Source organism: Hyperoodon ampullatus, assembly GCF_949752795.1.
Source record: "Hyperoodon ampullatus genome assembly, chromosome: 11".
NCBI lineage: Eukaryota > Metazoa > Chordata > Mammalia > Artiodactyla > Ziphiidae > Hyperoodon > Hyperoodon ampullatus.
The window spans coordinates 56,912,905-56,933,485 of NC_136924.1; the positions used below are offsets into that span (position 1 = coordinate 56,912,905).

General features: G+C 46.4%; 1 protein-coding gene across 1 annotated transcript; it reads right to left on the reverse strand.

Annotated features, from left to right (window-relative positions):
• Positions 1-3,387: 3,387 nt before the first annotated feature.
• On the reverse strand, positions 3,388-19,482 carry CELA1 (chymotrypsin like elastase 1; the record flags this gene model as incomplete). The annotated part of the gene is made up of 9 exons (XM_079714933.1): positions 3,388-3,405; positions 4,182-4,331; positions 13,061-13,206; positions 14,929-15,065; positions 15,827-15,952; positions 17,196-17,296; positions 17,390-17,554; positions 18,671-18,753; positions 19,443-19,482. The coding sequence occupies 9 exons, from the start codon at positions 19,480-19,482 to the stop codon at positions 3,388-3,390; spliced, it is 966 nt and encodes a 321-aa protein (XP_079571059.1).
• Positions 19,483-20,581: the final 1,099 nt, after the last annotated feature.

Sequence of the window (20,581 nt, forward strand, 5' to 3'; positions counted from 1 at the left end):
GCCTGCTCTCTAGAGCTGGTGAGCCACAACTACTGAAGCCCGTGCTCCGCAGCAAGAGAAGGCACTGCAATGAGAAGCCCATGCACCGCAAGAGTAGCCCCCGCTCAGTGCTCTAGAGAAAGCCTGAGCGCAGCAATGAAGACCCAACACGGCCAAAAATAAATAAATAAATAAAAAGAATGTTGTATGGGAAAAGAGGTATGTGTACTGGGTCACCAAATAAAATTTCTTACTCCAGGGTGCAGTTTTTAAAGATGGAAACCCTCTACCAGAGAGGAGGTTGGCTCTGTCAACTGAAAAAAAAAAAAGCACAACCTAAAAGTTGAGAATTACGTTTTATTTGGCGGACAAAACCGAGGACTTAAGCCTGGGATACGGCCTCTCAAGTAGCTCTGAGAGACTGCCGGGAAGAGGTAAGGGAGGAGCCAGGATATATAGGAGTTTTTGCAACAAAGACCAGGTTGTCAGAACATCAAAAGATTATGGTTAATTAAAGAAAACCAGATATCTCAAGTTAAGGAATTTGGCGCTTTTCTATTTGTGGGAAGATGCAAGAGTCTGGGCTCACTGAAATCACTCCTTTGATATGCACCTCAGCTATCTGGGGCCAGTATCCTGTGCTTTCTCATCCTGAGTCTCCTCAGGGTAAACTGTTGGGGCTGTGGGTGGCTTCAGTGGCTGATGGCTTGATGGTCAGCATCCTGTTTCTATCCTGAGTTCCCTCAGGGCTCACCACTGGGGGAGGGGTTGCTGTAGTGTGATGGCTTGATGTCTGCAACATCCTTTGTTTACTGATACGGCAGGCAACATTCTTTCACTCACAGCTCTAAACCTAGATCTGGTAGGGGTAGGCTGAGCAAAGGGGACAACTCCAGATCTGGACTTGGAAGGGAGGAACAACTGAGCTAGAAGTAGAAACAAGGATGCTTAGGAAAGGAGAGGACCTTTATTGAAAAAAGGCTGAGGAGGAGGGTATGGAAGCCTGTGCTGGGGATGGGGAGCAAATTTTTCTAGCTGGAGGAACTAGTACAGTGTACTAAATGGAGAGAGGATATCAATTGTGTAACTTGGGGTGGGACTGCTCAGATTATAAGTTTCTTCTCTAGGTAGAAGGTCTCCAGATGAGTTACTCCCTGGGACTTCTCTGGTGGCGCAGTGGTTAAGAATCCCACCTGCCAACGCAGGGGACAGGGGTTCGAGCCCTGGTCCGGGAAGATCCCACATGCCGCGCAGCAACTAAGCCCATACGCCACAACCACTGAGCCCGTGCCACAACTACTGAAGCCCACATGCCACAACAAGAGAAGCCACCGCAATGAGAAGCCTGCGTGCTGCAACGAAGAGTAGCCCTTGCTTGCCGCAACTAGAGAAAGCCTGCGTGCAGCAACGAAGACCCAATGCAGCCAAAAATAAATAAATTAATTAATTTAAAAAAAACCTCAACTTAATCTCTAATGCAGAGAGGACCACATTTAACAAAAAAAAAAAGCAAAGAAAGAAAAGAAAGTTACTCCCTGACATGTTTGAGGGGATAGCTGGAAATTAGGACTCTGGGTTTGGAGGAACTGCTTACTCAAGGATTTTATAGTACAGGTAAAATTCCCCGAAAGAAAGGAAGAGGGACAAAATACACTTCCTAAGGACTGGAGAGGGAAGCTGGAAGTCTGAGACAAAATTGGAGGGCCTTCTCTGCTATTGTTTTTCAGGTCATTCCCCCAAAAAGGCATACTGCACTCAGGGTCAACCATGTGACAGGCATTGCTGGGTGTTGGGGAAGCCAAGAATGAATTTAAAAAATGTGATCCCTGACTTCAAAATGCTTAATGTCTGGAAGTTGAGGTAGGTTGTTAATTAGATGTTTATAATGTTATGTGCTTAATTCATTTCTAGAAATGGATACAAAAATTTCAGGTAATAGGTCATTAGGGTTTATTCTGTTATAACGCTAGCTGTGGGGATGGTCTAGAAGAGGCAAAGTGAAGAAAATGGAAGGACTTGACGTTGGGTGGGAAGAAGTGGGGGCAAGTGGGAGGACTGTGGTGCTGTGGGAACACTGAGGAGAGATGGCGATGACAACAGGTGTGTCACTAGCAGAAGGAGGCCGATACCTGGGTCACTGTCAGGAATCCTCAGCATCCTCAGCAATGCAGCCCAGCCACTGCTTCCTAAGAAACCGTCTTCAGTGCCAATCCCTTGGGAACTGAAATTGGTCATCACCAAACTATATAGTATTATTAGAGCAGGAAAAATCTTTAGAAGTTAACTAGGTAGGGAAACTGAGTAACAGAAAGGGCTGGTGACTTGCCCAAGGTTACCCAGTTCCTCAGTGGTAGAAGTGAGTTGGGAATAAAGGTGTCCTGTCTAGCGCAGCTTCTTTTGGTGTATACACTGTTCTAGAGGCCTCTGCTGACAAAGCAGCCTATAAATTGCAAGACCGGTCTTAGCCAGTTTCTCCTGCTGTAATGTTAACTATCCTGGTACCTCTTGTCTGGTCCTCAGTGATTGCTATGAAAAGCTACTTCTCACCCTCTTAGCCTTCTCCTTTCAGTTCCCTCTTCACTCTATCACAGGCCACTCTAACAGACTGAGCCCTGGCCAGGATAGGACAGAATTATCAGCTTCCCAGTTCTCTGTGGTTTATAGAACCCCGGATCTGGTTGCTTATTTTTGTCCAGCCTTGAAGTGCTGACTCATACTTCGTTTGAGACCACATATTATTTTCCCCTCAACCCTTTCCTTTCTTTGTTCCTTATCTTCTTTTCTCCTTTTTTTCTATTCTTTCCTCTCTGTCTCCTTTCTAATTTGTCACTTACGTTGTCTGCTGGCATCTGACCTACCACCTAATCCTGTACTCCTATCTCTAATGTATCCTTGTAGTTGCCATGACTCAGAACCTTGGGGTGAGCACTGTTCTAGGCACTGTAGGGAGAAACAAAAGAAGGACAAGCCCACAGTCTACTTGGGAGAGTCAGGGCACATTTAGTCACTCAGGAACATTTTAAAGCCCTCTGTGCCTTTGAATATAGCAAATATGTTTGGGAGGAGGGACAGCTGGGCAGATTAATGGATGAGTAGGTCCTAACATAATCCAAAAAGGACAATGTAAGACCACTGTCACTTGGCTTAGTTTGTGAACTGATAGAGATGGCAGCAAATGGAAGAACGAGCCCAGAAATGTGGTGAAATCCAACTCAGGCCCTACAACTGCATTTCCACTAGAGGGCTTAATTACAAATAAAAAGACACAGGGTAATATATATATTCAATTTTATTTGCTTTTCTGCATCTGGCTCAATAGTCTGTTAGAATGGTTTTTCCTTGATGGCCTCAAGTCCTGCTGTGGATCTAAGAAACATCTTGGGAAGGCCGTTGGACACAAGAAAATGTTCAGTTGTTGGCAATGACCTGAAGGAAAAACCGGTTATATCCAGTCAGTAACTTCTGCCCACCTCCTTTGTTTTTCCTTCAGGGCTCCCAGTTGAGTATGGCCCTGTACTGGGTTTATGGCGGGGGGGTGGGTGGGGGGGTGGGGTGGGGCGGGGCGGGCGGCAGGAAGTAGTTCTCAGCTGTGTCAGGACAATTCAAAGTTATAGGCACATACTCAAGACTTAGTTGCAAGGGCAGACCTTGAACCGGTTGTGAGTCAAGGTTCATGCCACAAGACTCCAGAATGTGTTTGAAGACTGGAGGGTATAGGTGGGATAATTGTGAGGCTCTACCACCAGGTCAGTGTAGATATAGTCTCACCTAACCCTCAAGCATTGTTTAAGGTGGTAAAACCTCTTTGCAAAGGGTAGGGCAAATTCTCATGATGCCCTTAGAAAGTACCGGTGGAGGAGAAGTTTAGTGCCTCTTCCCTCGCCCAGGAAAGGGAAGCCATTTTCCCCTTGGCTTTGACTCTGGACAGCACTGATATGTACCTGGTTCAGATCTGCTGTTGCCACCACCCACCTTACCCTAAGCAGTAAACAATACAGTGAAGCATTCCTAGTGGGTATGTGAAGTGGAACCAGGATGGCAATGTTATCAAGCGAAAGTACACTATAGAGGAAGGGAAAGGAGTAAACATTTGAATGTAGTGAGGAAGAAGATGGCTTCCCCTGCTTAACATTTTCTCCTCACCCCAGCCAGTGCTTGGGTCTCCAGGTAACCCTATTTCAAACTCATTTGAGAGGACTCACGTTATTTATCCAAGAGATGTAAGCAGAAACCCGAGTGAAGACTGTGGGCTTCCTGGAGACATTACAGCCCAGGCTGGACACAAAGCTGGTCACACCGTGGACAGTATACTGGCCATTCACCAAGCAATGAAGGGGGCCCCCAGAATCACCCTGTGGAGAGGAGAAGCAGTGTCCTAAAACTCCAGATCTTTTGATCTTTGGGCCTTTGTTTCTGCTTACACCCACCCACCCCCATCTCTGTTTGTACAATCCCGTACTGTTTAAAAGCTCCAATTAAGATCCCCACTTCCTTCATATCCCCTCAATCAAGATGAATCTCCTCTTCCTTTCGAAACGACCATAGCACTTCTTCCTTTCTTTTGTAGCACTCATGTCATGTTCTGCCTTGTATTTTGGTTTCATAATTTGTTTCTATCTCCCACGCTTATCTGTGAGCTTCTTGAGACAGGAACTACATCTTACTGATATCTTCCTCTCCACAATGCTAGCATAGAACTTTGAACATCTTAGGCTCAATAGCTGTTACTGACTTAAACAGAACCTGGGGTGAGGGGAATAGGTTGTTCTAATGGTTTATTTATCCGCAGCACTCAGACCAACGGGGCTAATTAGACTTAGCCTTTAGACACAGGGTAGGTAGTCAAAACATGTTAAACTAAACTGGCGTAAAGAGAAGAGAAAGTGATGTATTGGGTAGTGGTTACGTGCTCGGGCTTAGAATCAGACAAACCGGAGTTTACAGACTGTGACCTTGACAGTCGTTTCCTTACTCAGTTCCCAGAATGTCAGTTCTGTGATTCCAGACATAATATTGGAAGATATTTCTTTGGAGAATCTGACCAGCACATGAGGCAAGATCTAAAGATACTAACATTGGAAGTCCCCCAATGAAATGGCCTAGCCAGATCCCCTGACAAAGCAGTTCACTATAGATGAACCCCACCTAAGGCTCAGAGCTACCTATCAGCTCTTCACTGTCCCACTCTGAAATAAGAGCATATGGTCAAGGATGACCAAACATCTGAAGAAAGCCTCAATATAAAAATAAAGATCGGGCTTCCCTGGTGGCACAGTGGTTGAGAGTCTGCCTGCTGATGCAGGGGACACGGGTTTGTGCCCCGGTCTGGGAAGATCCCACATGCCGCAGAGCGGCTGGGACCGTGAGCCAGGGCCGCTGAGCCTGCGCATCCGGAGCCTGTGCTCCGCAACGGGAGAGACCACAACAGTGAGAGGCCCGCGTACCGCAAAAAAAACAAAAAAACCCCCAAAAAAACCATAAACAAAAAACAAGAAAACAAAATAAAGATCAAGGGAATTCCCTGGTGGCGCAGTGGTTAAGAATCACCAGCCAATGCAGGGGACACAGGTTTGAGCCCTGGTCCGGGAAGATCCCACATGCCGTGGTGCAACTAAGCCTGTGTGCAACAACTACTGAGCCTGCGCTCTAGAGCCCGCGAGCCACAACTACTGAAACCCGTACGCCTAGAGCCCGTGCTCCGCAGTAAGAGAAGCCACCGCAATGAGAAGCCCGCGCACTGCAACAAAGAGTAGCCCCCGCTCACGGCAACTAGAGAAAGCCCGCGCGCAGCAACAAAGACCCAATGCAGGCAAAAATAAAATGAATAAATTTAAAAATAAATAAATTAAAAAATTAAAACCTCCTTATTAAAAACAATAAAGATCAAAACAAAGAGAAAGAAATAAAAAATGAAGGCAACCAAGATTATGCAGGGAGAATATAAACAACAAAACTATGATTAATATTGCATCCATGATACAAGAACAGGAAGCTATTAGAGCATTCAGAAAACAAAAAGAGCCTTTGGAAATTATGACTATGATAGTAGAAATGAAAGATTGGGTTAGGAGATAAAGCAGACAAAATATATAGAGAGAAAATATGAAAATTTAGGAGGTAGATGTGTGTGAATAATGGAAATTCTAGAAAGAGAAAATAAAAATGGAGGGGAGGAAATGATCAATAAATAAACATTTCAGAAGCAAAGGTCTGGAGTTTCCAGAATGAAAAACCCACTAATTGTCCCTCAAAATGAATGCAAATAGACCCATACCAAGACACAGAACACTAGGGTCAAGAGAAGATAAAATAGGTTACTTATAAATTAGTGGAGAGTTTGGGGCTGAACTGGTGATAAATTGAGTATACATTATGCAAATTTAAAGACAATTATTAACCCCAGGGAAAACAAAATTATGCAGGGAATAGCATTTTACACAATCATAATAAATACTAAATGCTAATTTAACCAAAATTATTTGGGGAGGTTGGGGGTGCAGATAGAAAAGTTCATGCTGGGGGCAAGTATATATGTGTAAAAGGAAGAGGGGTTGCACATCTTGCATAATGCCTGAGCTGAAAAATTACCTGGCAATATAAGTATATGCTTTTAGAGACGTGGAAATAGACACTGAAAGAAATCAGCTGAGGAGTTGAAAGTGGTCCCCTCTAGAGAGGGAGAACCTGAGGGGGTAGAAGGAACACAGTGACTGTTCTTTCCCACTATTAAGCCGCATAGTTTTGTTTTGTTGTTTTTTTTTTGCGGTACGCGGGCCTCTCACTGTTGTGGCCTCTCCCGTTGCGGAGTGCAGGCTCCGGACGCGCAGGCCCAGCGGCCGTGGCTCACGGGCTCAGTCGCTCCGCGGCATGTGGGATCTTGTCCCAGACCGGGGCACGAACCCGTGTGCCCTACATCGGCAGGTGGACTCTCAACCACTGCGCCACCAGGGAAGCCCAAGCCTCATACTTTTATTGGCCACCTTAAGCAGTTTAATACACATAGCTTCAATAAAAATTAAAACTTAAAAAAAGAACTAGGGAAAGAGACCAAAAGTTCAAATTGGGGATAATTCTTTTAAAAAGGAAATAGCTGTACCCCATCCCAACTATGTTTAGGAAAAGAAGATGCTTCCTTTAGATTATTGTACTCAATACAAAACAAAACAGTTTAAATATCTTCCACCCAAATTCTAATAGGGGTTTGATAGTATTTCTAAGCTAGAGGAATGGAAGGTAATTGAATTGTATATCATACGATTTTCTTATGCTAATTGACCTGAAAAGAAACAAAGACTGTAGCGATGGAGGGTGTGGCTGAGGATTTTAGGGCAGAAGGAAGAGCTGGGAAAGAGCTCAGAAAACAGAGCTCAGAAAACAAAGACACAATATTAGGGAAATTCCAGTGGGAAGAGACCTGGCAACACAATCGCCTCAGAAGAATTGCCTATCTGGAGTGGCAGCCAGAAGAAAAATACTCTAGTTTTTCAGAGTTCAAGGCCTTGAGAGAGAGCAGAGGAAAGTGAATTAAACTCAGAAAGTTTAAACCTTAAGAGGTTATAGGTGAAGGTGGCTGGTGAGGACCTGTAAGAGCTTGACTTATGTGTTCATCTTTTTTTTTTTTTCCCCAACTTGCAGGTAGGGTTCCTAGGATATAGGACTTTTAAGTTTTGACACTGGTGTGGACAAAAAAATGTTGCCTGCCATATCAGTAAACAAAGAATTTTGCCTTCCATTCTGGGAAACAACGAATGTTGCCCGCCATCAAGCCACCAGCCACTGCAGCCACCTTCCACATCCTGAGGGGATTTCAGGATGGAGAAAAATGATACTGGCCCTAGATAGTTACGATGCATATCAAAGGAATGATTTCTGTAAGCCTAGACTCTTGCATCTTCCCATACACAGAAAAACACTAAAATCATTCACTTGAAATGTCTGTTTCTTGTTATTAGCAGTAATCTTTGATGGTTGTCTCCTTGTTTTTTTTTCAGCAAAAACTCCAATATATCCTGGCTCCTCCCTTACCTCTTTGGAACAGTAGCTCAGAGCTGTCTGCGAGGCTGTCTCCCAGGCTATAGTCCTTAGTAAGATCACTGAATAAAACATAACTCTCAACTTTCAGGCTGTGTGGTTTTGTTTTGTTTTCAGTTGACACTGGGGAAGTCCTGGGAAAATTGGGATGAGTTGCTCACCTTACTTCCGTAGTTCTAAATGCTCACAAAAAAAAACCCTTTAGGGACTTCCCTGGCGGTCCAGTGGTTGGGACTTAGCCTTCCAGTGTGGGGGCGGGGCTGTGGATTCGATCCCTGGTTGGGGAGCCAGGACCTCACATGCCTTGAGGCCAAAGGGCCAAAACATAAAACAAAAGCAATATTGTAACAAACTCAGTGACGACTTTAAAAATGGTCCACATCAAAAAAAAAAAAAAAATCTTTAAAACAAACACAGAAAAAACCGTTTAATCTTTGATTCTACTATTTCAGCCAGCCTACCAGCCTCCTTCTGGCTTCTCTTCCTTCTCCACCTAGCTTGGAGCTTGCATTTGATCTGCAATCTTGTCTTTATGTCCCAATAATGCATGAAAACCCAGCCCTGGATTAATCCATTCCCTACAACTAGATCCTTGAATGGAGTGAATCATATATCCATTATGATTATTGCATGGTCTCCAACCTCAGCCTATATCAGTAACATCATGGAGGCCAGTCTTTCTAAACCCATTCACCTTAATTAATCCAGACACAAAAAACCCTTGTCCCTTCATTTTCAGCATTTAATCTGACTCCTAGTTCATGAGTAAATAGAAGCAAGATTGCAGAACACCTGCCAACTTCCAGCTACTCAGCCTGCACTCTCTTTCATGTCTGTGCACATTTTTGTGTCCCTATCCTGTTCAAGGCCAGCTCCACCTGTGCTCTTGGTTCATCTCTTCCTTCTCCTCCGGGATCTTGTGTCATCCATTTTTTCCCTCTCTCCAACTCTACAGGATCCTTTCCTCTCTGCCCAGAAACACACTCAATTTTCTTCCCTCTTAAAAGATCCACCCCCTCCATGACTGTCATCCTCCTTAAAGCCACCAGACTTTTAAAATTCCTCACTTTCATCCAATATTCTTGAAAGAGTATTCTATGTTCTTTGCTATGTTTCTTTCTTTCTTTCTTTTAAATTGGAGTATAATTGCTTTACAATGATGTGTTAGTTTCTGCTGTGCAACGACGTGAATCAGCTATATGTATACCTATGTCCCCTCCCTCTTGGACCTCCCTCCCCCCCCCTCCATCCCACCCATCTAGGTCATCACAGAGCACTGGGTTGAGCTCCCTGTGCTATACAGCAGGTTCCCACTAGCTATCTATTTTACACATGGTAGTGCATTTATGTCAAACCTAATCTACCAGTTCATCCCACCCACCCCTTCCCTGCCCCCTGCCCCATGTCCACACGTCTGCGTCTCTATTCCTGCTCTGCAAATAAGTTCATCTGTACCATTTTTCTTTTTTCTTTTTTTTTTTTTTTGTGGTATGTGGGCCTCTCACCGTTGTGGCCTCTCCCGTTGCGGAGCACAGGCTCCGGACGCGCAGGCTCAGTGGCCATGGCTCACGGGCCTAGCCGCTCCGCGGCATGTGGGATCTTCCCGGACCGGGGCACGAACCCGTGTCCCCTGCATCGGCAGGCGGACTCTCAACCACTGCGCCACCAGGGAAGCCCTGTACCATTTTTCTAGATTCCACATATATGTGTCAATATACGATATTTGTTTTTCTCTTTTTTTTTTTGCATTACGCGGGCCTCTCTCTGTTGTGGCCTCTCCCGTTGCGGAGCACAGGCTCCGGACACGCAGGCTCAGCAGCCATAGCTCACGGGTCCAGCCGCTTCGCGGCATGTGGGATCTTCCCGGATCAGGGCACAAACCCGTGTCCCCTGCATCGGCAGGCGGACTCTCTACCACTGTGCCACGAGGGAAGCCCTGTTTTTCTCTTTCTGACTTACTTCACCCTGTATGACAGACTCCAGGTCCATCCACATCTCTACAAATGACCCAATGTTGCCTCTTCATTCCTTACCCTTCAATCAAGCTTCTGCCCTCACCACTCCACTGAAACTGTTCTAGCTGTAGTTACCAGTGACCCGTCAACTGCAGAAGTAGCCACTTTCAGTTATCCACCATGGCTCCTGGCTGCAATGCATACTATGTGATGACCTATCAGTATTTCCTGAGATTTTGTGAAACCTTTATTTACTATGCTTTTCTCTTACCTCTTTTTTAGATCCCTACGGGTCCTTTGTCCTCCACCTATCTCTGAAGCACTCAAATATTTATGTTATCACAGTTCTTCCCCCCAACTCACTGTTTGGTTTTTTTCCCCTCATTCTACCACTTTTCCCTGGGGGAGCTGGGGATGGGGGGTGGGGGACTTTGAGGGATCTCATTTCCTGTTAAACTTATCTCTAGCCTAGCTTTCTCCTTCAGGCTCCACTCTCTTTATATATAGTTTCTTACCAGTTAACTATAACTGAATGTCCCACTGGGATCTCAGACTCAACTTGTCAGACTCAACCTTCCCTCCAAAATCCTATAAACATTGTCTCATAGAGGCAACAAACACCTCCCCCAAATCACTTAAATCAGATGCCTGGGAGTCATTCCTGATCCTCCTGCCTCCTCTCCACTGCCCTAATTCGGGCCCTCAGATTTCTTTTTTTTTTTTTTTTTTGCGGTACACGGGCCTCTCACTGTTGTGGCCTCTCCCGTTGCGGAGCACAGGCTCCGGATGCGCAGGCTCAGTGGCTGTGGCTCACGGGCCCAGCCGTTCCATGGCATGTGGGATCCTCCCGGACCGGGGCACGAACCCGTGTCCCCTGCATCGGCAGGCGGACTCTCAACCACTGCGCCATCAGGGAAGCCCGGGCCCTCAGATTTCTTGCCTAGGTAATTGCAAGCGTCTCCTAAGCAGTCTCCCTGCTAATTTTGCTCTCTTCAAAAACATGCTTACCTTGTCATCAGAGAGTGCTTCTAAAAAGCAAATCTGATCATGCTGTTCTCCTGTTTAGAACTCTTCAGTGGTTTCCCAGTGCCTAAGATAAAGGTTCATGTCCCCAGGCATGACATTTGAAGGCCTAAGTCGTGTGGCTCCTACCTGTCTCTAGTGTCATCTCCTGACATTCCCTAGTATGGTAATAGTTTATATTCTAGCCCAGAGGTCAGCAAACTTTTTCTGTAAAGAGCCAAAGAGTAAATATCTCAGGCTTTGCAGGCCAGTCTCTCTTGCAACTGTTCAACTCCATGAAAGCAGCCATAAACAATATGTAACGAACAAGTAAGGCTGTATTCCAATAAAACTTTTTTTTAACGAACACTGAAATTTTATATTTTTCATGTGCCATGACATATTATTCCTTTCTTAATTTGTTCCCAACCTTTAAAAAATGTGAAAAACATTCTTAGCTCATGGACCATGCGAAAACAGGCAGCAAGCTGGGCTTGGAGGCTGTGGGCCCTGACCTCTGCTCTAACGGTAGGGAATGCCCTATAATTCTCTATGTGTTCTAGGTTCTTGGGCCATGCCTTTCTTCATGTTCCCTCTCTCTGAATATCTTTTCCTCTTTTTTTGCCTGGCTTTCTCCTATTTAAGCTTTATGACTCAGTACAGACTCTAGTTTCTCAGGGAAGGCAAGTCTTTTCCGACACCAACAGGTAGAGGTAAGTACCTATCTTTTGGACTCCCATATCACCCTATGCATATTTTTGTTATAACACTTAACCACATTGTATTCCAATGTTCTGTCCTATGTCTGCTCTTCCCATTCTTCCACTAGACACTGTGTTTATATTTATCTTTGTATCTTTTATACAAAGATGAGTCAAACACAGTGCCTAGTATTTAGCAGATGATCAAGAATATTTGTTGAACTGCATTAAGAAATCTGTAAACTTATGGTCACCAGGGGATAAGGGTAAGGGAGGGATAAATTGGGAGATTGGGATTGACATATACACACTACTATATATAAAATAGATAACTAAGAAGAACCTGCTGTATAGCACAGGGAACTCTACTCAGTGCTCTATAATGGCTTATATGGGAAAAGAATCTAAAAAAAAAAAAGAGTGGATAAATGTATATGTATAACTGATTCACTTTGCTGTACACTTGAAACTAACACATTGTAAATCAACTATACCCAATAAAAATTAAAAAAAAAAGAAATCTGTAAGATGGTGCATTGCTGATTGATCTTGTCTAAATAGAAGATGATTTATATATATATAGTTATATATACTATTATAAAACGATTTTGTGCACTTTCCCCTACCATATTCACCTGTATACATTCTGCTATCAATAATATTGGGTCAAAAGGGTGGTGGTGGAGGAGCTATAAGAAAAATTGGGGCTGATGGGAGGGGAGCTAACTTATACACAATTACAACCACCACTCCAGGCCTAGCCCCATGGCAGCCATTAAAAATCTAGGGCACAGGGGCTTCCCTGGTGGTGCAGTGGTTAACAATCTGCCTGCCAATGCAGGGGACACAGGTTCGAGCCCTGGTCCGGGAAGATCCCACATGCCGCAGAGCAACTAAGCCCGTGAGCCACAACTACCGAAGCCCGCACGCCTAGAGCCCGTGTTCCGCAACAAGAGAAGCCCATGCACTACAAGAAGAGTAGCCTCCACTCGCTGCAACTAGAGAAAGCCCACGCACAGCAACAAAGACCCAACGCAGCCAAAAATAAATAAAAATAAAAATAAAAAAATTATTTTTAAAAAATCTAGGGCACAAATAACTTCTAAAGAACACTCACATATACCAACACACAAATGTTGGGCCACATACAAACTTTTGAGGTGGGGGAGGGCAACAGGGAAGATGAATTTTAAGGTTTCTTTAAACTTGGAGATTCTGTGAATATAGACCTAGTAGCACAGAATCATTCTCCTTCAGATGCTAGAATAGAAAGTTTAGTCTGTACATAGGGGTGGGAGTAGGTGTGAGATAGGTGAGTAAAAGGTGGGGGATGGGAAACAGAGAGGGGAGGGACCTAGGGTGAGACTTCTGACTCTTCCTGCCTGTGTTCACCTGGCATCCAGAGCGAACTCCGTCTCCTCCAGCGCACACCATGGTATTCTTCACGGTGGAGCCCCAGTAAGAGGAGCTGGAGCAGGTGGCATAGTCCACGGTGGGCAGGTAAGCCTGCTGCAGGGTCTGGGCCAGCTGCCCATTGGCTGAACAGGACACACAGCATTGGAGGTCAGCCTGAGATGCTATCCAGGGAAAAAAAACCTTCCACACCCGGCCAAACCTTCCCAAGCTCTGATGAAAGCTGATGTCCGGGCAAGTTCCTTTTCTCTGCCCATTGAATGTCATAGATCCTCCTTTTGTCTCTCTTTATATAAAAGCTACAGGCACCTTCCTTTAAAGAGTCATCCTTGACTACTGTTCCCAGGTTCCAAACCACTAATCCTACGCCTGCTTTTTTTTTTTTTTTAATCTCATGGATACCTTAATTAAGTAACTAGAATGGTCTTATCTGTTAATAACTTATCTGTCCTGCTTCCTCCTTACACTGTAAACCCTGTGAAGCAGAACTGGGACTATGCACCCTTGTTTCCATTTATTAAGAGCTTTCCTTTATCTGCATTTTTTGACTTTTCAAAGCCTTTGCACATGAATTACTTCTGTGGATACTTACAACAATCCTTTCATGTTATATATAGATCAGGAAATTGAACTACAATGACACTGAGTGAACTGGGAGCAGAGCTGGATTAGAAGCATGTCTCTCTCAGCCCCAGGCTTCCCCAGTAGACTGGCTGCTCCCAGCAAGGCCTTGCCTCTCCTCCAGAGCTCAGATCCTGTCTGATGGCTGACAGCCTTCTGTGCCAGGCCTGCTGTCTCTACCCTTGTTAACCATCTCTGCTCATAGCCTCCCACCTTTCCATGTCATCTAATGAATTTTCCTTCCAGAAATCTTCCCATGATTGACTGGAAGAAGCTGAGGCCTCCTCTGCCTCGACTTCTCTGGACCTGCAGCCACCCCTGGCTCATTCACTCCAACCCACAGCCTATAGACTGTCTATGAAGGTAGCGTGACGGTGTAATGACCACCAAAGCAGAAGCCAGGATACCTGCGTTCTGGCCCCAGCTAACTAGTTACTAACTAGTCATGTGATTTTTTTTTTTTTTTTTAATATTTATTGGGCTTCCCTGGTGGCGCAGTGGTTCAGAGTCTGCCTGCCGATGCAGGGGACACGGGTTCGTGCCCCGGTCCGGGAAGATCCCACATGCCGCGGAGCGGCTGGGCCCGTGAGCCATGGCCGCTGAGCCTGCGCATCCGGAGCCTGTGCTCCGCAACGGGAGATGCCACAACAGTGAGAGGCCCGTGTACCAGAAAAAAAAAAAAAAATTTATTTGTTGTTTGTTTGTTTGGCTGTGCTGGGTCTCACTTGCAGCACACGGGATCTTTGTTGCTGTGTGAGAGATCTTCTTTGCAGCATGCGTTATCTTTTAGTTGCAGCATGCAGGTTCTTAGCTGTGCCATGCCCGATCTATAGTCCCTGACCAGGGATAGAACCTGGCCCCCTGCAATGGGAGTGCAGAGTCTTAACCGCTGGACCACCAGGGAATTCCCTGGTCATGTGATCTTGAACAAGTTCTTTAATTTCTTTGGGCCTCAGTTTCCTTATGTATAAAATGAGAGGCTGGTAACAAAATACTCTCGGAGGTAAGGTGTCTATCTTTTTTTGTTGTTGTTTTTATAAGAATCTGAGAATTTCTGAATTGACTATTCCATGGCTTGTTCTTAGCTTGATTTCATGAACCAGTTATTTCATCTCTGGTTCCTGGTCTTTGGCTCTGAACACCTAGGACCACAGAAAAAGTGCCCCAGAAGCTCAGCTACCTAATCAAGATCCATGTGGTGGATGGTGCCAATGTAGGCGACTTACTCCTGGTCCTGCCCCAACCTGTGATGTAGCAGGGGCTGTTGTTAGCCAGGATGGTTCCCTCCTTTGGCAGAACACCCAGCTGGACATAGCTGTTGAGGGTAACGTTCTGGGCCAGGCGCAGCAGGGCGATGTCATAGCTGCGGGAGGAAAGGAGACTGCTCGCTTGCAGGACGAGGCCTTCCTTTAAGTCAGCATAGGGACAAGCTCTCCCTAAGCCTTGTGTGCCCATGGAATTGGAAACCAATGACTTCGAAGAAGGAGGGGACTGACTCGCCAAGACTCAAATTTGAGGAACTACGCATTTGGATTGTAGGATATTCTACGTTTAACAGCAGCCCCTGCTGGTGAGGTCTCAGCATTGTCGCCTAGCTCTGGTCTGCAGCCCAGGGGGAGTGGAGCTCGCTCTTTGAGCTGTGAATGGGGACTCAGAAAGGAGCAGAGTGTTTTGATCTTCGTAGCAGAGAAGAGTTCTCAAAGGAGAAAGATGTCAAATGCTCTGCAGAAATATCCGAAGTACTTGAACTCACGCTATAGAATTGGCTACCATCTTAACTACTTCCTTTCCAAAAGTTTACAGCTCAGTCTTGCAGGAGTTTTCTCATTGTGAGATTCATTTTAAGAAATCTACTTTTGCTGATGGAGTCTATTCCATAAAATTAATAATAACTAACAATAAAAACAGGAACATTAAACTGTGCAGAGAAGGAGATTCAGGGGATCCAAACATGCAAACCAGCGTAGATCAAACAGATCCCCAAAGATCTTCAAACATTCTCAAGTCCTCCAACATCTTAATTCTCAAAGTCCTCCTGGATGAATGTGAAGGAAGCCAAGACCCCATAGCTGGCCAGTCAGCCCTCCACCTCCCAGCCCCAGGCCAGCCCCGCCTTGCCCCTACCCTGCAGCCATATTGTTGCTGTTCCAGTGGGGATGCACCTCGATCCTCTGCACTCTCACGTACTGCTCGGTGCCGTCGTTCTGGCTCAGGTTGTGGTCTCCAACCACCACACGGAAGCTCATCTGGCTGGAGGGAGAGAGGGAAGCCCTGAGTGTTCCTTCTTTTTCCCCTCTTAGAGAAAAGTTGGGAAGCCATCTTACATCTTATCTTTAGGACAGGAACCCATCTTATCTGGCCCAGGCAGTGGAAGGATGGAAGACCCTGGAAGATGAGGAAGTAACCAACCCTCTCATCCCCAATTTGCTAACCTGTGGAAGTGACAAAAACTACCATCAACTTCATTTTCCCAATTTACTAAGCTAAACATCAGAGGCTGAGTATCTCATAACTTGGGAGAGGTGTGGTGAGCATAAATGAAATAATGGCTCTCAGCCCATAGAGGGGTTTCGAGGGACATATAAACTTCTAGACCAGTAGCAGTAGTTCTTTTGTTTTTAAAATTTTTTGGCCACACCACATGGCACACGGGATCTCAGTCCCTGCCGACCAGGGATTGAACCCGTGCCTCCTGCATTGGAAGCGTGGAGCCTTAACCACTGGAAGTCCTAGACCAGTAGTTCTTAAAGCATGGTCCCTGGACCAGCAGCATCAATATAACCTGGAAACGTGTTAGAAATGCAGATTATCAGGCCTCAACCTGGACCTTCCTATCAGAAACTCTACTGGGTGGGGCCCAGCAATCTGTGCCTTGCAGGTGATTCTGATCCATGCTCAAATTTAAGAACCATTGCTCACGATAAATATGAAAAAATGGTTACCAGTCAGGCGTTGACTAGGCACTTAAATATTTACCTACTTAATTCTCACAATAATTCTACAAAGTAGGTAGAGATAAGAGAGTGAAAGCTTAGAGAGCTAAGTAAGCCATCCGAGTTCACAGAGCTAGAAGAAGCTGGGACAGGAGGTGAACCTGAGTTTGCCTGACATCATAGTTTGTACTTTCCATTATATCCTACTACCTCCCCACAGGCCCCCAAACACCTCCTTAAAGTCTTGCCCTGAGTGGTCAAAGATACATATTCCTGGGCTTCCCTGGTGGCGCAGTGGTTGGGAGTCTGCCTGCCGATGCAGGGGACATGGGTTCGTGCCCCGGTCCAGGAAGATCCCACATGCCGCCGAGCGGCTGGGCCCGTGAGCCATGGCCACTGAGCCTGCGCGTCCGGAGCCTGTGCTCCGCAACAGGAGAGGCCACAACAGTGAGAGGCCCGCGTACAGCAAAAAAAAAAAAAAAAAAGATACATATTCCTCCAGAAAGACCAGACTCTTCCCCTCCCAGGGACTCAGAAAAGCTGGTCTTTGTTTTTCTCACTTGTCCACACAGTGAGCAGCTGTCATCACCCAGTTCCGTCTGATGAGGGTCCCTCCACAGGTGTGAAACCAGGAACCTCCAGACTGGTACTGGAGGGAAATCTAGTTGGGGAGAGAAGAAAAGAGGGATAGGTTGGTGATTCTTGAAAGGCATTGACCCAAGCCACGTGTTACCTCCTTAAACTCCTGCCACACCTCAAAACATCCTCCAACTTTCTGGGCTAGAGATGGCGAATTGTTTTCATTTGACCTGTTGCTATTGATTGGTTGGTAGTGGCTATCTGGAGTAGTGGGGAGAAGGGGCGTGTAGATGCCCCTGGGACCAGCAGAAAAGAGGGCTCCGTCGTTTGGTGATGTTTGCTGTGTACATGGAAGGGGGAGTAAAGACATACACACACAGTGCATTCAGCATCCTTACCCTATATTATTGCAAAGGGCCAGGAACCCAGGTTCTTCTACCTCCATTCCCTCTTGGGAAGGAAATGTAGCCATGGAATTGCTCCATCACCTAAGCCACAAACTTAGGTCCCCAGAACTCCCCTCCAAAGATTTTAAGATACACCGTGTCCCCTCACCCCAGCAGATACTTAGAAACACCACTGGAGTATTCATTTTTATCAGTTCACGCCTCCTCCTTCATTGTCTCATGTCACACAATAGCTCTACCCCTGAAAATTGGGGCACAAACTTTTGTAAATTGAATTTAATTCTAATCGCAGTGATTCCTCTCAAAGTATGGCTATGCACCAGTTAATGTGCCAGTTTTACCCTTTTAGAATTGCTTAAATCACAGCCTAGCTGTCCTATTTTGAAAGTGGAAACTCTTTAAATAGCCAAATGAGCAACGTGCTCCATTTGGGGGCAGAGGTGTGTTTGCATGGGTGACACGCACTGCGTGGAGTGGGGTGTGTGTGTGTGTGTGTGTGTGTATGTGTTAAGGTGTATAGAGTCTGAGGTATGGGTCTGGCACACAGTCTTGCTAGTGTGGCACAAGAGGTATTGCTGGGAGTGTAAATGTGGTTTGTGTTTGGGTGTGTGCCTGGGAGAGTGAGTGTGGTTGGTGTTTAAATCCTTTCCTCCAAGCCTTTTGCATTTAGAAAAAAACTCCTAAGCCTGGTCCCATTCATCTTTTTTTTTTTTTGCATTATGCGGGCCTCTCATTGTTGTGGCCTCTCCCGTTGCGGAGCACAGGCTCCAGATGCGCAGGCCCAGCGGCCATGGCTCACGGGCCCAGCCGCTCCGCGGCATGTGGGATCCTCCCAGACCGGGGCACGAACCCGTGTCCCCTGCATCGGCAGGCGGACTCTCAACACACTGCACCACCAGGGAAGCCCCATTCATCTTTTAAAGCTAGAATCCAGGCAGTTGGAGGGCTTCCTGTTGATAAGGATATACACAAACATACATAGTATTGCATGTCAATACACGGGCAACTCTCATTTTGTTGGCAGCCTGGGGCTGTGAAGGAACACCCACCTGAGAGGGCCAAGAAGGCCTCCGGGCCTCAGTCCCTCCAACTACCCGGGCGTTGGTTTCTGGAAAGTCCTGGGCACTATGTCCTTTGTGGGGCAGAAGAAAAGTGAGTGATGACTAAGCATGGGGTCAGCTCAGGGTGGAAGGGCGGGTGGCAGTTGTGCTTTGTCTGCAAACTCACAGTTCCTCCCTAGCAAATGAGGGGCCCAGCTGTGAGTTCTTTGAGCCCCTTTTGAAAGCAGATAAGTCTAAGTGCCTTCTGCTTTTCTGCTTCCCCTACACGTCCCCAGAACTTTAGCATGCTACAAGGACCCATCTCACATTGCCGTGCCAGGCCCCAGAGGTTCCTCATGGTCTCAGCTTTGCTTAGGGTCACCCCTTGGCCTGAGGTGACTCCCCGCTCCCTACCCCCCACCCCTGACCCCACCCTCACCCTCCCACACACAGTGCTTTGGCAGGATTCTCCAGGGGGCAGGGACAGCAGTGCACATGCCACCAGATGCCCACTGAGGATGTCTTCCTGTCAGTGGGGTTGGTGGGGGAGCCCAGGGCTCTGGAAGAGGCTTCTCTCTGCTTCATGGCTCAGGGACTTTTCAACCAGAGGCCCCCGACCTTTTCTATCATGGGCTCCAGGAGAATAAAGTTTTTGCTGGACTCACAGGCAGAGTCTCCTTCCCATCCTGGGATAGAGAGCAGACCTGGGCTTAAGGAAAGCTTTCCAACCCCCCTGCTCAATCTCCCTCCCTACAGAGCTCCAGCCAGATGACCCACTTACCATAAAGGACCAGCGTGGTGAACACCAGCAAGCGCAGCATGTTGCCCGCAAGGAGACCACTGCCCCCTTGCCACGAACCAAGCCCTCTTTACGCTCCGCTTATCAGCAGCTTTGCTGACCTTCCTGTCAACTGGCAGGGCCGCGGGTGGAAGGCAGGGGAAATCACAGGTGATATGGAAACACAAATGAAAAGGTTTCTTTTCAAGTAAAAGAATTTATCTATGAACAAAGACAGAACAAGATCAGGGCTGAATTAATCATCTCTTTCAGTTGAAAAGCATCCAACCAAGTCTTTTTCAGAAATAAGATGGAACAGCACAGCGAGATCAGCTCGGTGCTTTGTGACCACCTAGAGGGATGGGATAGGGAAGGTGGGAGGGAGGGAGATGCAAGAGGGAAGAGATATGGGAACATATGTATATGTATAACTGATTCACTGTTAAAAAGCAGAAACTAACACACCATTGTAAAGCGATTATACTCCAATAAAGATGCTAAAAAAAAAAAAAAAAGAAATTAGATGGAGAACCAGGACTGGCATTTCCCTTGGGATGCTCCACTTGCTCATAGACTGCCACCGTCTCACTGCCCTCGGGGGCACTGTAAGTGCAGAGACCTACCCTGTGCACCAGGGGGTGGAGGCATGGGGGGCTGGAGGAGGGAAGTGTGCAAGGAGAGCAAGAAGGAAGAGACAGTGAAGAGGGAAATGGCACGTGCCCCCAGGACGCAGACAGTGGTGTAGATGCAAGGAGACAAAAGCAGAGTAGATGCAGTGGACAGAGTTCTGATGGAAGAGGGTACTAGTGAAACCGTGCACCACAGATTGGGACTTGAACCCACGCGGCTGGAACTCGAACCTGGCCAAAACCCACAGTCTGCCAACTGAGATCACACACCTGGTTTCAGGACTTAATGAAGCTCAGGTTCTTGATGTCTCATCACAGAAAGAATTCAGTGAGAGACAAAGGGATAGGTAAGAAGTGGATTTACTTAGAGAGAAACACACTCCACAGACAGAGCGCAGGCCATCTCAGAAGGAGAGAAAGGCCCCAGAGTATGGGGTTGTCAGTTTTTATAGGAGTGGGTAATTTCATAGGCTAATGAGTGGGAGGAGTATTCCAGCTATTTTAGGAAGGGGA